Raw genomic sequence first — 15,890 nt, 5'->3', positions numbered from 1 at the left:
ACGCTTCCCTGCATTGTGATAGGCAAAGGAAAAATGGGCCCAGCTGCGAGCCAGTGGGAGGAAGAGAAATTCCTACTATGGAGCCTTTCCAACTTCTCTGTTCTCAAAGCTGTGCTCCTGACACACTCAACACACACACACACACACACACACACACACACACACACACCGGAACTTCATGTTAGTCCATGCTTGTTAGTCCAGGCTTGTTCGTTCATCTTTATCCAAGCCACCCAGGGTTAGGAGAGCCCTAGGGGAGCACATATGCTTTCCTGGACCTCAGAACAGACCACTCGCGACAGAATAGGGCTCTTTTGTGGAAACTCGTCAGTACCATTTAGCAGCTATTTCTAAACCCATTCTGGTTTGGGGTTTTGCCTTTCTCCTGCTGAGACCTGATAAGGAGCATGCATGCTGTTCACTGATAGCCAAAGCACAGGAACTGGCAACCAGTGGGAGAGGAGCCCATCCCCGCCTCACAGCAGCACTTATGGGGCTCATTTCCAGGTCAGATGGCCCTGAATATTTGTCTCTGGCTTCATTGACAAGCAAATTAAGTCAATCAGCATGAGAGAAATTTATTTTAAAGAATTAAGACAATTGCTTGCTTAATTGTGGGGCTTAGGAAATAAAAAATGTGCAGAGAGACCCAGGGAACAGTGAATGGAGCAGCAATAATCCTAAGACAGAGTCTCTTCCTCTTTTCCCAAAGCCTTCAACTAATGAATAAGGCTCACCCATATGATGTAATTAACTCAAAGTCTACAAATATTATCTAGGAAATACTTCCACCAGAACATAGAAACTAGCATATGTTCAAATATCTGGGTGCCATGCCCTAGCCAAGTTGACATACAAAATGAACCATCATTAATCCTGAAGGTTGACTGAGATTCCATCCCTCTGCAAGGATCCCAGACACATTGGCTCTGCTTGGCCATGAGAGTTAGAAGTAGTCTGAGAGACTGAGGTTGGGAGGTACCAGACATCACCAAGCCCATTTGGACCAAGTGGCAAAACCAGAGAGAGTAGAACATGTCTAGAACACACACACACACACACACACACACACACACACACACACACACACACACACACACACACCAGCATGAGGACCTGAGTTCAATCCCCCAGCACCACAAAACCCTGGCATGGCCTCACCTGCCTATAATCTCAGTGCTGGAAAGGTGGAGACAAGAGCATCCCTGGAGCACACAGACTGGCCATTCTAGTTGAATTGAAAAGATCCAGGTCCAATGAGAGACTCTGTCTCAGAAAGTAAGGTGGAGTGTGATTGAGGAAGACACCCCCATTGGCCTCTGGCCTCCATGCATATGTGCATGTGTGCACACACCAAGTGATTATTCTACTCATGGAGTTAGTTTGCCTAATACTGATGAATAAACAGGGATTAACTGCTCATAAACATTAGGCCCTGATTTAAAGCTATATTTAGAAAATGCTAGCCTTGAATGATTATAAAGTAAAAGTGATCTAGATTCCAAAATAGAGGAGAGTCAAAAGTGAAATATCAGCAACAGACAAGAAATGAAGGAGCATTCTGACATAAAACAAGAAAGGCAGGAGCACATTCATCAAATCATAGCTGGTTTACTTTAGGATTCGCTGTTACAAAGAGGCCCTTCCCTCTTGCCCAACAGAGAAAAGAAAAGCCCCTGTCTCAAAAAACCAAAATAAAATAAAATAAAATAAAATAAAAAATAAAAAAATAGAACAGAAAAGCCCCACTAAACTCCTCGTGACCGACCTGAGAATCTTGTAACTCTGAGAGCATTTTCTCCTTGTACATTCGTGGCTGATCGAATAGCACACTTGGACTTCAGCCTCTGTGAAGACCGCCTAACTGCTGCTGAGCCACCTGCCGCCAGCTAGACTCTGACCCATATGCAGCGCAGCTGAGGACTGTGGGAAGTGAGCAGGAATCCTTCCCAAAATAACTCAGGCAGCATTTTCCTTAGATCCTGGCCTGTGATGACCCACCAGGAGGCATAGGAAGCCGTAGTCAGGCAGCAGGCTCTGGCTCAGGGTGTTGGGAGACCAGGCTACTGACAAGCAGGTGGAAGTGAACTCCCCTGATCTCCAACTCCCCAAGCTGTTCGGTTTGGACCCAGCTCTGGCCTATAACACAGGACTCTGCACACATTCTATGCTTTTGGCCCAATTATTTCCAAGAAAGTGCTAACCACAGATTCATTAGAATTAGCATCATTTCCTGAGGACAGAACTGTTAAAGATGATGCAGAAAGATTCTGAGGGAAATATCTCAGCTCATAAAATGTTTGTTGCCCAAGCCTGAGGACCTGCCAGGCATGGTGGTAGATAGCTGAGATACCACTGCTGGGGAGGCAAAGACAGGAAGATCTCTGGTGCTCGGTGGCCAGCTAGCACAGCCTAGTTGATGAGGCCCCAGATCCCAGGAAGAGACCTTGTCTTACCACCAAAAAAAGGGAAAGAAAATAAAAAGATGGCTCCTAAGGAACGACAGGTAAGGCTAACCTCCACATGCACACACACACACACACACACACACACACACACACACACACACACAGAGTACATGTGTCCACACATACATCCTATGTGGCATGGAAAGAAGCATTCCTATGAACTCCAAAAGGGCAAAAGCTTCACTAAGATGTCTCCAGTTCCCAGACCATGCTCATTCCTCATTTCCATTTGCTCCTTCACACATTTGTTTCGCTGATGTGCGCCTGGGGAATGGGGCAACTGGGGGCCGCTCAAAGTGGAAACCTACTTCCCTTCAGCTCACTTCTGAGCCTCCTCTGAGCCCTCCTGGGAAGAGAGAGGGATACATCTGGGGACACAGGAGGAGGTTGCCGTGAGCTGGGATATTAGCCTGACACAGACTCAGTCTAGTTCCCGGACTGCAGGGAAGGAAAGGCTGGGCAGGACGGGCCTTGGTCTCAGCAAGCCCGGAGCGTCTCCTTTCATGTCTGGTGCCTCTTGAAGATGGCGTTCTGCAGTGATGGGCCCCTTTTTATGTCCAGGGCAGTCCAGGTCCGGGTGGTGAAAGGTTTTCTCCTATAGCAGGTGCCTTCTGGCCGGAAAGGTAGTCCAGGACTCTGAAGCCTGCCTTGCAGCTTTCTTGAGATCAATAACTTCTTTCAAAGATACCAAAGACCAACCTAGAATTGAATAATTTAGGATGAAAAATGGAACAGTCAAATTCAGGAAAGGCTTAGAAGAGCAGGAGGCTTTCCCTGGCCTGGAGGAAAAGTCAAGTGGATATAGAAGACAGTATTGGTGTGAGACAAGGGGTGTGTGGCAGAGAAGGATAGTCTGTGTTGTGTGTGACCTTAGGGAGTTCCTGGCCACTCTGGAGGAGATTGTAAGCAGAGTGAGATGCAAGATGGGAACGGGTGGGAGGGAGTGGGGAAGGAGGCTTGGAAACCCGCAAGAGCTCCAGTAAAACCACCTGGCCATGAATATAGAGTGGGCATGGTCCTGGGAGCCACAGGAACTTTCTAGAGCATGAGCCAAGCTGAGCTAAAGTTACTGGAGGTGGCAGTGTGCGGGGACCTTGTCTACAAGGAAACCGGAAACCAGGACCAGCTAAGGAGCAAAAGCGAGAGCTTGGAGAAGCCCTGAAGGGCTAATGTTGGTGAGGAGAGAGGAGTGAACCCAAGAGACATGCACTCAGGTTTCCAAGTTATCATGAATTCTAATGTTGCTGGGAGTGAGCCCAAAAGAGGAAAACGTGAGAGACAGGTAGAGTGGACCAAGAGGGTGCTGGGAAGGAAGGAGAATGTCGAAGGTACTATAGGATGTGGGGCTTTGGCGTGTGTGAGCTTAGTTCATCTAGGGAACTAAACAGCCTAGGACAGCAGCCACCCCGCCCCCATCAGCTTCAACTCCCTGGGGGTAGGATGAAGCTTCCAGGGAAAGCAGCATGGGACACTGTGGCCAAGCACCAAAAGCCCTTTTGAAGAAGTCTGTTTGCCTGTGTTTCAGGATTGCGGGTGACACGGCCCTCAGCAAAAACATTCATGAATCCGTCAGCGCCCAGATCCGGAAGAATTTTGCAAAGAGCAAATGGAGAGTAAGTCCTAAGTGTGTCTGTTTCCACGCTTGCCAAATTCTCAGGGGATTTAAACCATTCTGGAGAAAGCGATTCTCCAATTTGACTATGTTGTGTTTCTAAGTGACCCATGAGAGTTTGGACAGAAATCCCTAGAACCTTACTCAATAAATTTTGCTAATTTTAGTTTATTCTTCTAAAAATGTATTATTTTGTTTTATGTGTGTGGGTGTTTGCCTGCATGTATGTCTGTGCACATACAGTTGTGAGCCTCCATGTGGATGCTGGGAATGGAACCGGGGTCCTCTAACAGAGTAGCCAGTACTCCTAACCACTGAGCCAGCTCCTCAGCACCATAGATTTAAGTGATTCTTGATTATGGAATATCACAGTGTAGGAAGGATTAAGTGTTTCTCATCTGTGGCTTAAAGAGAGCAACTGTACCGGAACTCACTTGTTTGTTATTCCTCAAGCAGAATAACCCTCCCTGTCTCCCTTCACTTTGCCAGACTTTGAATAGTCACCTTTTATTAAAGTGACCAAAAGGAGAAAGGGGGAACATAAAAACCTAATTGAGTGCATCAATTAGTTAAAAAAAAAAATTGCTGAATTTAAACCATGGCAATTTCATGATCATTTATTGATTGCCTGAACTCTGTATTCTAATAGGCATCAGTAATTAAAAGCTGGCTGTCTTGCTGTGAGAGCCAACAGAAACAAAATTAGCTCTATCGAGCCAAGCACAATAGTGCTTGCCTTTACCCTCAGCACTCAGGATGGAGGGAAAGGCCAGTCTCTGTGACTGTGACCAGCCTGGCCTACATAGTAAGTTCCAGGCCAGCTAGGACTGCACAGTGAGACACTGGTTCAAAAAGAAAAAAGAAGAAAATTAAAGATTCCGTTAACCAACTTTTTTATTGGAAGTAATGCCATGACTTAGGACAACAGTATCAATGATAGAACCAACCCTAGTGGTGCAGGCCTGTAATTCCAGGTACTCAGGAGGCTGAGGCAGGAGGATTACAAATTCAAGGCCAGCTTGGACAGCTTAATAAAAGCCTCACAAAAGTAAAAAAGTAAAAAGAGAGTTGGTAGAGTATTTGCCTAGCATATGCACAGCTCTAGGCTCAGTCCCTACTACTGCCAAAAAAAGAAAAAAAAAAGGTACCAATTATAGAAAAATAAACACTACCTTAAAATATCATGTATTAAGACATAGTATTACATGTGTTTTTGATTCTAAGAGTTACTTTTTATAAATTATGTAGAGTATTGTTTGGAAATTATTCATGCCAGAAGCAAGTGAATTTTTAACCTCCCAAAATGTGTTTTGATGGGGAAGAGAGCTAAATAAATGTGTGCACTTTTGAAAAGAATGATAGAAACTTTCTTTCTAAAGTGTCCTGAGAGTATCAGAGAAAATTTGTAGCGCTCGCAGTTTCTGGATAAGCGAAAGGAAGCAGTCTCGGAGTGTTTTCCAACTACCGGAAATAATTGGTTCTCCCCCTCGCCACCTTTTTGTCCTTTTCCCTACATTTCAGCAAGCGTTCAATGCCACAGCCGTCGTGAGACACATGCGAAGGCTACAGCTCGGCAGCAGCCTGGACAGTTCAAATGCAAGTGTCTCAAGCAACCTCAGTTTGGCGAGCCAAAAAGATTGTGCGTATGTAGCAAAACCAGAATTCTTCAGCGGGCGTTTCAGATGAGTCCGGGTTGGGCAGGATTGCTGAGCACGGACGGTCTGCCCTGCAATGTTCTAACCCTTTTAATGTTCGTGACTACAGTAGAACATTTTTCAACATGTAATACCCGCTCTATGTGATAATCATTTCCATTTGTAGATAAGAAATCCATGGCATAAGTGCCACACGACCAAAGATAAGGCCCGGGCACTTCTTGGTCTCTCTCCTTCCTCTGACTTGCCTCTTACTGTACAGTTTCCCTCTGGACTGACGAGGGAATGGTAGAGTCCTCATGGCCTGGTTGCACTAGTTTCTAAAGTCTGGGTTTTGTTGTTTTGGTTGTTGTTTTTATGAGAATGATGAGTATTTGAACTTATTTATATGCGCCAACCTGGCCTTGCAATAAAAGCAACAGTGATGGTATTGCATTGGCCTTCATCTTTGTAAAGAACGTTATATCCTTGAAGGCACACTCCAATTCTCTCCCACTCCCCATCCTTATGTGTATTAACCTCCTACTAGAGCATGCCGATGGTTCTCTACTCCAAAACCATTGCCTTGAAGGTTCCCATCAGCCCTCATTCCCTTAACCATCGGGCATCATGTGCCTTCCTACTTGGCTTAGTAAAAGGATTCCTTTCTTTGTGAAAGAGCCATCTCATGGCTGAATATAGAGCACACACCTATAATCCCAGCACTCTGAAGGTGAAAGATTCCAAGTTCAAGGCGAGCCTGAGCTACACAGTAAAACCATCTCAAAAAAGCAGAAGCTTGGGGTGTAGCTCGGTGGTAGAGCATTTGCCTAGTAGGAAACAAAGTTAAGACGACCCTGGGTTTGACCCCCCAGCATCCTCCCCCTCCCCAAAGGAGTCATCCTAATCTTGTTATTCATTCTCAACTCATACACAGTTCTTAAATGTCCTTATGGCCACTCCATGGGCTTTTCTGACACAATTGCACACCTCTAGATCAGTTATACTTGTCAGCACAGACCCTTCTTACCACCCTTAACCAGAAGCAATATCACAGCCGACCACTCATTTCTTTAAAGATTCGTACAACGGCATCAGCAGCAGTGCTTATTTTAATACTTTATTTTATGGTTCTCCCTATGTCCAAATGTACGAAGTGGCTACGGATGTCCATTCCAAAGCTGTACCATAGGGCTGCATCAACAGTGCCTTCCAAGGCCTTATGAGTCAGTTTTCTGTTACTGTAACAGCATCTGAGAGAAACATGTTACAGGAGGCAAGTGTTACTTCGCCTCACAATCTCAGTCCTTTCTGTCCATGGTTACTCATGGCAGCCAGGAACAAGGGAGACAGAGAACCGAGGGCTGGGAGAATGATATGTCCTTCATTGACCTACTTCCTCCAGCTAGGTCCCACATCCCAATAGTCAATCCAACTTTGAATTTATCAATGGATGAATCCCCTGATGAATATAGGACGTTCATGGTCTACTTACCACACAACACTACTACAGAGCCAAACCGTCTATTGTAAGCCTTTGGGAAGATTTGGTGGGAGTCATGAACATCCTCATTTCAGAGACCCGTGATTCAATATGCTTCCTGAAATGTAAATTTGGACCTGAAGCGGGGTGCAGGTCCTTTTTTCATTCTAAAAATGCCTACTTTCTGCTGTTGTAAGATGCGATCTGCTCTTCTCGGCTGGTAAAGTGCTTTGTCATGCACTGAGCCCCCAGAACCACAGAAAACAGCCAGGTGTGGGGTGGCATGTGCTCCTCATCCCAGCATAGGGGAGTGGAGATGAGACTCTCTGAGGGCCAGCCTGCCTAACCAGCTCAGCAAACTGTCCCCCAAACATTCAAAACAAACAGGAAAGCAAGACGGAGAGTGGCTAAACATGTCTGAGGTTGACCTCTGGTCGCCACACACATGTGCATGTGTGTTATATACACACACACACACACACACACACACACACACACACACACAAACATGACACATGGAGACACAAATTAAAATAATGAAAAAAAAATTAAAGAAACGAACATTCTAGTAATGATGGTATGTAATCCACACCCATCCCAGTGCCTGGTCTATAGAAAGTAGTAGATTTTCCTAGTGTGTAACATACAGTATATAGAAAGTGCTAAATAAATGGGGCCTCAGATATCCTATGTCATGATGGACATACCATATCCTTTTCAAAGACAGAAAAAAAACAATTATAATTATAAAGAAAAAAGGACCTCAAAGTTGGATCAGAAAATAATGGCAGAGATTTTCTTATAGGGCCATGAAAGGGCAGAGTCTGGCAGTGTAGCTCAGGGTAAAGGGTAGAGGGCTTGCCCAGCAGCTACATACAAGCTTCACCCACCTAGCCCAGCACATTTGACTGTCTTTCTGGGAAAAGGCGTGTGAAGTTAATTCTAAACACCCGTGTCTATTGTCCCTGGCAGGTCTGGCACCTTCCACGCTCTGTAGTTTCCTTTCTTCTTCGTCGGGGGTCACAGGAGTCGGAGCTGAGAGGAGACCCAGGCCCACCACTGTGACGACAGGGCACACTGGAAGCAAGTGACCCGGCTCTGGAGGTGGGACCCAGGGGGCGGAGCCGGGGAAGGGGAAGCCCCAGGCCGGAGCAGCTCCAGCATCGGAGACCCCACCCACCCTGCATGGTGCGCCTGCATAGGACTGGAAGACAGAAGTTTTTTATGGCCATATTTTATACTGCAATTCTGATGTGTTCATTTCTCACAAACTGTACTGACTCAAGGGGAGCTGACTTCACAGGATCTGGTGCTGTATATACGAATCTTGCAAAGCTCTAACTGAACGGACCTTCTTGCTCCCTTCCCCCAACTCCACCACTTCCGCTCTCTCAGTGTAGGAAGCCATCTAGGGTGTATTTTTTCATGAAAAAAAAAAAAAAGGTTTCAACTGGATTATTTAAATATTGGTAAATGTTGTGCATTAGAATTCTTTTTTTTTCTTTTTGAGATGTGTCTTTTTGATCTCTTGTCAGTTACATGACCTCTCTCATTCGCTCCTTTGATGGTGGCTTTACGTTACCTTTAAGAGATTTTTTTTTAATCCAGGAGGAGTTAAAAGGTATTTTTTAAAATTCTAAGAGGATCAAGAATCCGTCTCCAAGGCGGAGTGCACTTGACCTGTGTTCCCTGGCCCTTGGGAGGTCACCCCACCCCTGGACTGGGCAGGCTTCTCGCCAGGGGGCTTTTGGCAAGGAACCTGCAGAAAACCTTACCAGCAGCTTCCCTGAGAGCCCCTAACCAACCACAGAAGAGAGAACCTTGTTTCCGCCCTAAACTCCAGGTTCCACATTACAGGTGAACTGCGCTCTAGGAACAGGATTCCCGCAGGGCAGAGGCGCCCCCTTAGAGGTGGGACAGGCCGCCATCTTGTTTTTTAAAATGAACCACACACAGCCCTCATCTCTCATGGGGGATGATGGATGAAACTCTGTTTCTCAGCTATGCACTTTCAAAACGACTCTCTCTCTCTCTGTTTGTTTTAATTTTTTATTTTCATTTCTAATGCTACCCTTCAAATGGCCTATAGCACAGACTTCCCCCCCCCCCAATTTTACCCTATTCTCTCATGAACATTAGCCAAGGGAGGGGACAGAAAAGGCTCTGAAGAAGAAACCTTTTTGTTAGGTGAGAAGGAAAGGCACCAGGTGAGCAGGATATGGCCCACCGCAGAGATGGCTGACTCAGCAAGGTCCAGCTAGTACGTAAGCCTTCCCTTACATCAGAGGAATCTAAAATGAAAAGCAGCTGGGGGTAGTCAGGGCATTGTATGCCCTGGTTTGCCAGGGACTGAAGAATTTCCCCGGATATGGAACTTGAAGGCTAAAATCAGGACTGTCCTATGAAAACCAGTCCATGTCATTGACCTGCACAGTGGTTAGATATAGGAGAAGAGCAGGCACAGAGCATAGGCCAGGGCAGACATTCTCCAAGGAGGCTCTCAGACCTAGGAGGGAGCTCAAATGTCAGTTTTGCCCATGTTCCCCTTCAGCCCTCATGTCTGTTTAAAGCCTGAGCCTCAGTGGCAGTCAGCTGTAGCCAACCAAGATGGGCTGTGATAGGTGTCCCTGATGGCCCAGGCACAGTCCTGAGGTGGTTGTCCTCATACCCCTCTCAGTCCTGCTAGACCAGTAAGTCATCCTTGTCACTTGTACACTTTCACCTCTAGCCCTCTCCAGTGCACATGGCGCACGTGCGCGCGCGCACACGCACACACACACACACACACACACACACACACACACACACACACACACTATCACTAAGGAAGCAGATCCAGTCCCCCAAAGAACCCAGTGCAAGATACCTAAGAGCAGTTCCAAAGTCAGACATCTGGTCTACCTGTTCCCACTTGCATCATAAGCTCCCAGTTCCAAAGTCAGACATCTGGTCTACCTGTTCCCACTTGCATCATAAGCTCCCAAAAGCTTAGTGAGAATCCTGCCACACAAGCCCAAAGAAGAGTAACAGTTTGAAGCTGTCATTTCCAAATCTATACACCTCTTGGGAAGAGTTTCTAAGATGACAACAGACCCAATTGGAAAGCAGATGCCACTGAGTATGGAGACTTACCTACCTACTCCACCCTTCAGAAAGGCAATGAAATAAATATTACAAACAGTATTTAAGAAAACCCAGAAATGTTTCTAAAAAAAAGTTTATAGGATATTTCCTACCAACAAGTGTCATGGGAATATCCAAGTTCATATAATTAATAAAAAAAAAATACAGATGTGCTTGGTGGGCTATAATTATAACACTTGGGAGGCTGAGGCAGAAGGATCTCAGTTTCTATGCATTCTGAGCTAATTAGTAAATCCTTATCTCAAAAGGAAAGAAAGGAGGAAGGGATGGAGGAAGGAAGGAGGTAGGTTGGTGGGTTGCTGCAGTAGATGATTTTACCTGAGTTTGACCTGTCATGTGTTAGCCCTTTATGCTGTATGGTACACATAACTATTTGCACCTACAAAGTAACATTATTATTAGTGATGAAAAGACTTCATAGAGCTGGTATATGGGTACATGGACTACATATAAATATATATGAACTACAAATAAACACAGAACAGTTGAAGAGTGAACCCTGGTACAGGTGTCTACCTTGCAATCAACTATGCTTGATTCAATCTTGACACATGGGGTCTCCATGAGCTGGTGTAAAGAAGATGATCGCGAGTGCCAGCCCTGTAGAAGATAAGGCTGAACATGTCTCCAGGAAGCACATACATGATGTCACTAACTTGGGTTATTTCCTACTATTTTAAGAAAGGTGAAAATATGTACCACCCAAGTCTTCCATTCTGAGAAAGTCAGGATGGTAGAAAGATGAAGTTTCACTACCAGTTGGTATTGTTATAGAATAATGTATCAGACCATAGAATGGACTTAGTCTTAAGAGCTGGAAAATGGGGTGGCAGAGTCTTGGCTCCCTCACTCTTGTTAGATTCTGCTGACATAGTCTGAGAATTTCCTGCACATACCAGTATGCTTGGCAGCATCCTGTGGACACACAGGCCTCTCCCTCTCAGATTGCTTTCCTAATATGAAGCTCTTACCAGCCCCGCCCCCCCCACCCCACTATAGCCTCTTCACATTTTCTGAGCAAATGGATATTTATTTCTTTACTTGGTTATGAAATTTTGAAATATTTCCAGAATATTCTTTCCCTCTGCTTCCTGCCTGTCCCTCCCTATTTTCCTGGCCTTCACCCATACTTGAGGCAGAAAAGGCAGCTAACACTCATCTAAAACCAACAGTGAATCAGAGGGGAGCCCCTTCAGCTCCAAGGCCAATAGCTTGTCCTTCATAATCATGGGATCTGTAGAGTTTGGAGCTTCGTGTGGGGGTTAGGGAGGGACAAAGGCAGCTGGAGGCTGGAGGGACAGGGTCTGCCACAAAACTCTTGAGGAAATGGGAGCTGCCCAGTGACTGGGACAGTGACCCCAGTGTCACAGGCCTTTGTAAGAAGCCTGGCTGCTTTTTATCCCTTCCTACTGCCTCTAACCCCAAAGGGACTCTGACTCCAGAAAAATCAGCTGCCATTCACCTCTGTGTGTGAAAGGAAAGAACTCTGGAGAAGGCATTGAAACAAACCAAAAAGTATGGATTCCTGCCCTTGACCTTGATTCTGGGTCACTTCTAAAATGCCACCTTGAGTCTCTAGCCATACCACTTCGACTGTGCCCAATGTCGTCTAAGATGCCTCCTTAAGAAGACAGCCACATCCATTTGCACGTTGTGGTTTTGAGAGACTTCCAAGCTTCAGAAATCTCTGAGTGTGATATTTGAGGAACATGGCAGTTGGCTCAGTGAATCCCAGACACTGTTTACCTTCTTAACCTTTTCGTGTCTACACTGCAATGCCCAGCTTGGGCTGGATAGCTTGTAGATGGCAGAGAGAACTGGCCTTTACACCACAGGCCAAGAACAGTGTGGACACTGGAGAAGGAACCAGCTGGTCCCCTCTTGAGAGGTTGATCTCCCCTGGGATACAAAATGTGGTATGGTCAGCACTCGGGTTTGATGTTTTATGAGCATGTTTAAACAGTAGGGAAAGCCCACCCAGTGGAAATGACTGGGATTTTAGAGCTCTAGGTATCCCTTTGGCCCACTCAGAGTTATGGCCAGAACTGACATTTCACGCTGGGGAAACCATCCTCGTGCCATTATTCCAGGCTGCAGGCAGGAAACCTGGGGCCAGCAGCGCCTCTTCCTTGCAAGATTTGTGCAAGGGTTGTGCTGGGTTTTCCTAGGCCACGAGGGAGGAAGGTGAAGGCCAGTGAAGGACAGCTCCTTCCATTTTTCATAACCAGAAATCGGGTTTTCCAGGTTTGCATAATCACTCCAAGCAAGTGAGATATGGGCCCCGCTTGCATGCCCCACAGAACCAGTGCTAGGTCCCCATCCCTTCTCCTCACATTCCAACAATTGCCTTTCCCTTGAATACATTCCAGACCAAACACTGTTCAGTTTGTTTCCAAAATTAAAAACCAATGTATATATCTGTATGTACTCCACCTCTCTTTAAGGGGTTACCTGGTCCTAGGTTGGAGCTGCAAGCAGAAAAGGTATTCCCATCCTTCAATTTTCAGAATTGAAAGTTTTGAGGTGGTTTTTTTGTTTGTTTGTTTGTTTGCTTGTTTGTTTTTTAAGCCAAGCTGGGGAAGCAGATTTTTGAAAGGCAAACTTACTTCCTGCTACCTCTACAAAGATTTGTGTGCAGGTGAGTTAGCTTGAAAACTTCAACCCTGGGTAGCAGGCAGGTCTAAGGAAGAGAGGAGGAGGAAAGGCCATACCCCATCCACCAGGGCCCTTCTTGGTGGTCTCAGTGCATCACGGTCTGCCTGCTGCTCTGGTGTGTGCACTGGAGCCCAGCTGTGAAGTTGGCCCTGCATGCTGGCCACAGCCTGGCCTGCCTTCTGCCAGCAGCCGAAGTCTTCACAATTAGCAGGGAGGACTGTGCCCTGTGTCACCTCCCTGTGACCTCCAGTGGGAGCAGCTCAGCTTGTGGCTTTACGGGTTCCACTCTTGCAAACCCAAAGGCTGCGCATTTGGAAGCCAAACATTCAGTTCAGCATGTGGCTGCCGTGGCTGGTTTCGTGGACAAAGCAAGCTGTGAAATGGCTTCTCTGTGTCTGTGTTTTTCTAAGCCAAAGGGACAAACAGTTGCATCGACCCCTTGTATTAAAGCCGCTTCTGCATCCTCCATACCCGCTTTTAACCTTCTTTGTCTCTGGGGAGTTTGTTACATAATTACCGTGTCCTCTGATGATTTTCCAAACTATGTTACTTATAGGTGATTTTATTTTCCTTATGGATGGGAAAAGTGGAAAAGCTGAGACATGTTTGAGGCTTTAGTCAAAGACATCACTCAAAAGTCCCAAACACTAGTTAACTTGCTTCTCAATGGGGAAAAAAAAATCTTAGTTTGAACAGACAAGGATTCTGAGGCCCTCCTGGATAACCCTGCACTTTGGAAAACCAAGCGGGGGGTTGGGGGGGGGCAGAGCTGCAGTTGGGCTACAAAAGAGAGAAAGAAGGGCCTAGAACATCAGCTCAGGTGTTTGTTCCACACTGCGGAAGCATGTGGTTCTCCTTGCAAGGTACTTGGCCATTTTCAGGCAATGTAAGACAGTGTCCAGTATCACAGCAGTATCATCAGTTCGAGAGACCGCATGTTTCAGAGAACATTTATCTTAGTCCCACATTCAGGTGAGAAGACACCAAAGGTACATTCTTTCCAGCACATCCATTGGAACGATGTCTAAATTGGCTTCTGTGGCTATATATGATGTAATTGGCCTTCATCAAGCTCTCTCCCAACAGTGGGCATGTTTTCCCAACAGCTTCCACCGTCAAACCCAGGATTGGCCCCATTCACTATGACCAGGCTTGCAATTGGTTTGGTTTTTTTCATACATGCTTGTCCAAAAAAAAATTTTTTAAAGTAAAAGAAGGGAAACTGTGCATTTATCCCATGCATGTAATAAACTCTGCAAGAAGTTTAACCCCCATAGGTTTGCGGCACTGCAAAATTGTTCATGGGTCTATGTAGCAAATGATTCTCTGCCTTGACAATCATGTATACATATCGATTTCTATCATAATGATAATGAGATTGATGACTTCTTGTTTTCCTCCAATAAAGAGAATTAATCACCTTTGGATGTAGATGGTCTGTTCCTATATCTTGAATAGGATATTGCATTTCAACATCTCTCTCTCCTTTTTTTTTTTCTCTGATTTGGGGCTTAGTTATTTATTTGTCAGTTGATAGACTGGCAATGATGTGGATGGTTTGTTAAGCAAACCCTCTGTACCTCTGAGCTATACCCCCAGCCCTTTAAGTTTAGACTTAAGGGAAAGAGTCTGGGTTGAGAGCCTGAAAGCTCATGAGATCACAGAGATGTTTCCCATCAATTGCCCAACAAGCAAGGTGGAGGGGTGGGTTGCTGGGTTCAATGTTATCTAGACAGGAAGGCTCCCTCCCTTCCCCCTCCTCTTCCTTCCCCTCCCCCTCCTCCTCCTCTTCTTCTTCTTGCTGTGGAAGCTGGCTGGAGGGTTGCCAGGAACTCAGGTCATATCAATTAGGTATTCATAAAATGTTTGGCAGAAAAGTCAATGTTGATTTCCAGGAAGTCCTTCTGAGCAGAGGTGGTTTTGGCAGGGCCAGGCTTGGGCAATCTGTCCACATTCTTCTACATCCTCAGCCCAGCTTGCCATTATCAATGACCAAAGGAAGAAGAGTCTTGCCCCAACAGAAGGCAGCTGATGGCTGTTTTTATTGGGATGGGAGTGTCTTTGTTTTTTAGAAAACTGTTTGAAGAGAAGCATTGTTTCATAGCCCATGGCATATACTATGGCAATCAGATCTGACATCACACGTCTTCTAATCCAGTGGTTCTCAACCTAAGGGTCTCAACCCCTTGGGTCAAATGACCCTTCCACAGGGGTCACATATCAGATATTCTGTATATCAGTTGTTTACAATACGATTCATGACAGTAGCAAAATTATAGTTATAAATTAGCAATGAAAATAATTTTGTGGTTGTTGCCACCACAACATGAGAAGCCATATTAAAGTATGCAGCATTAGGAAGGTTGAGAACCACTGCTCTAATCCAAATAGAAAGTGGTTTTGTAGAGCTAGAAGAAATGAATTGAGCGTGTGTTATAAATATATAGAATTGTGGGACTGGGGAGATGGCTCAGAGTTAAGAGCACTTGTTACTCTTGTATAGGACACAGTTTGGTTCTCAACACCCACAGGGTAGTGCAAGTTCCTCTATTCCTCTAGTTCCAAGGGATCTAGAACCATTGTCTGGCTTCTGCGAGCACCAGACATACACACAGTACAAGGATGTACATGCAGACAAACACCATACACATAAAATAAATATTGAATAAAAAGGAATGCAGAATTAAAATTGCCCTACACAGCTAAGACCACATGAAGATACCATGAGCCTTAGTGAGAAAAAAGCTCTGAGCCAAGAAGACAGGGTACACTGCTGGGTGGCCCTCTCCAGTTTGTTCTCACTTCCTTTGGCCCTGAGGAAGGGATCTATAAATGCAAAGGAACCTTTGTGAGTGAATAGGTGGTGATACAGCTAAAGATAACTTGATGGGACA

The 15,890-nt window shown here is 45.5% G+C and overlaps 1 protein-coding gene across 3 annotated transcripts in view; it reads left to right on the top strand.

Annotated features, from left to right (window-relative positions):
* Camk1d (calcium/calmodulin dependent protein kinase ID) overlaps positions 1-14,427 on the top strand; it is a 411,952-nt gene extending 397,525 nt beyond the window's left edge. The window contains exons 9-11 of one of the 3 annotated variants that reach the window (XM_006974656.4): positions 3,994-4,081; positions 5,602-5,719; positions 8,170-14,427. In XM_006974656.4, the coding sequence (XP_006974718.1) occupies positions 3,994-4,081; positions 5,602-5,719; positions 8,170-8,288 (325 nt within the window). In that variant the 3' untranslated portion in view covers positions 8,289-14,427. Of the gene's footprint in view, positions 1-3,993; positions 4,082-5,601; positions 5,724-8,169 lie in introns of all 3 variants that reach the window. The other 2 variants (XM_042278119.2, XM_015993508.3) reach the window with 2 other exon arrangements.
* The last annotated feature ends 1,463 nt before the right edge of the window (positions 14,428-15,890 follow it).

The sequence above is a fragment of the Peromyscus maniculatus genome, chromosome 5 (assembly GCF_049852395.1).
Source record: "Peromyscus maniculatus bairdii isolate BWxNUB_F1_BW_parent chromosome 5, HU_Pman_BW_mat_3.1, whole genome shotgun sequence".
NCBI lineage: Eukaryota > Metazoa > Chordata > Mammalia > Rodentia > Cricetidae > Peromyscus > Peromyscus maniculatus.
This window is presented reverse-complemented; position numbering and strand designations above follow the sequence as displayed.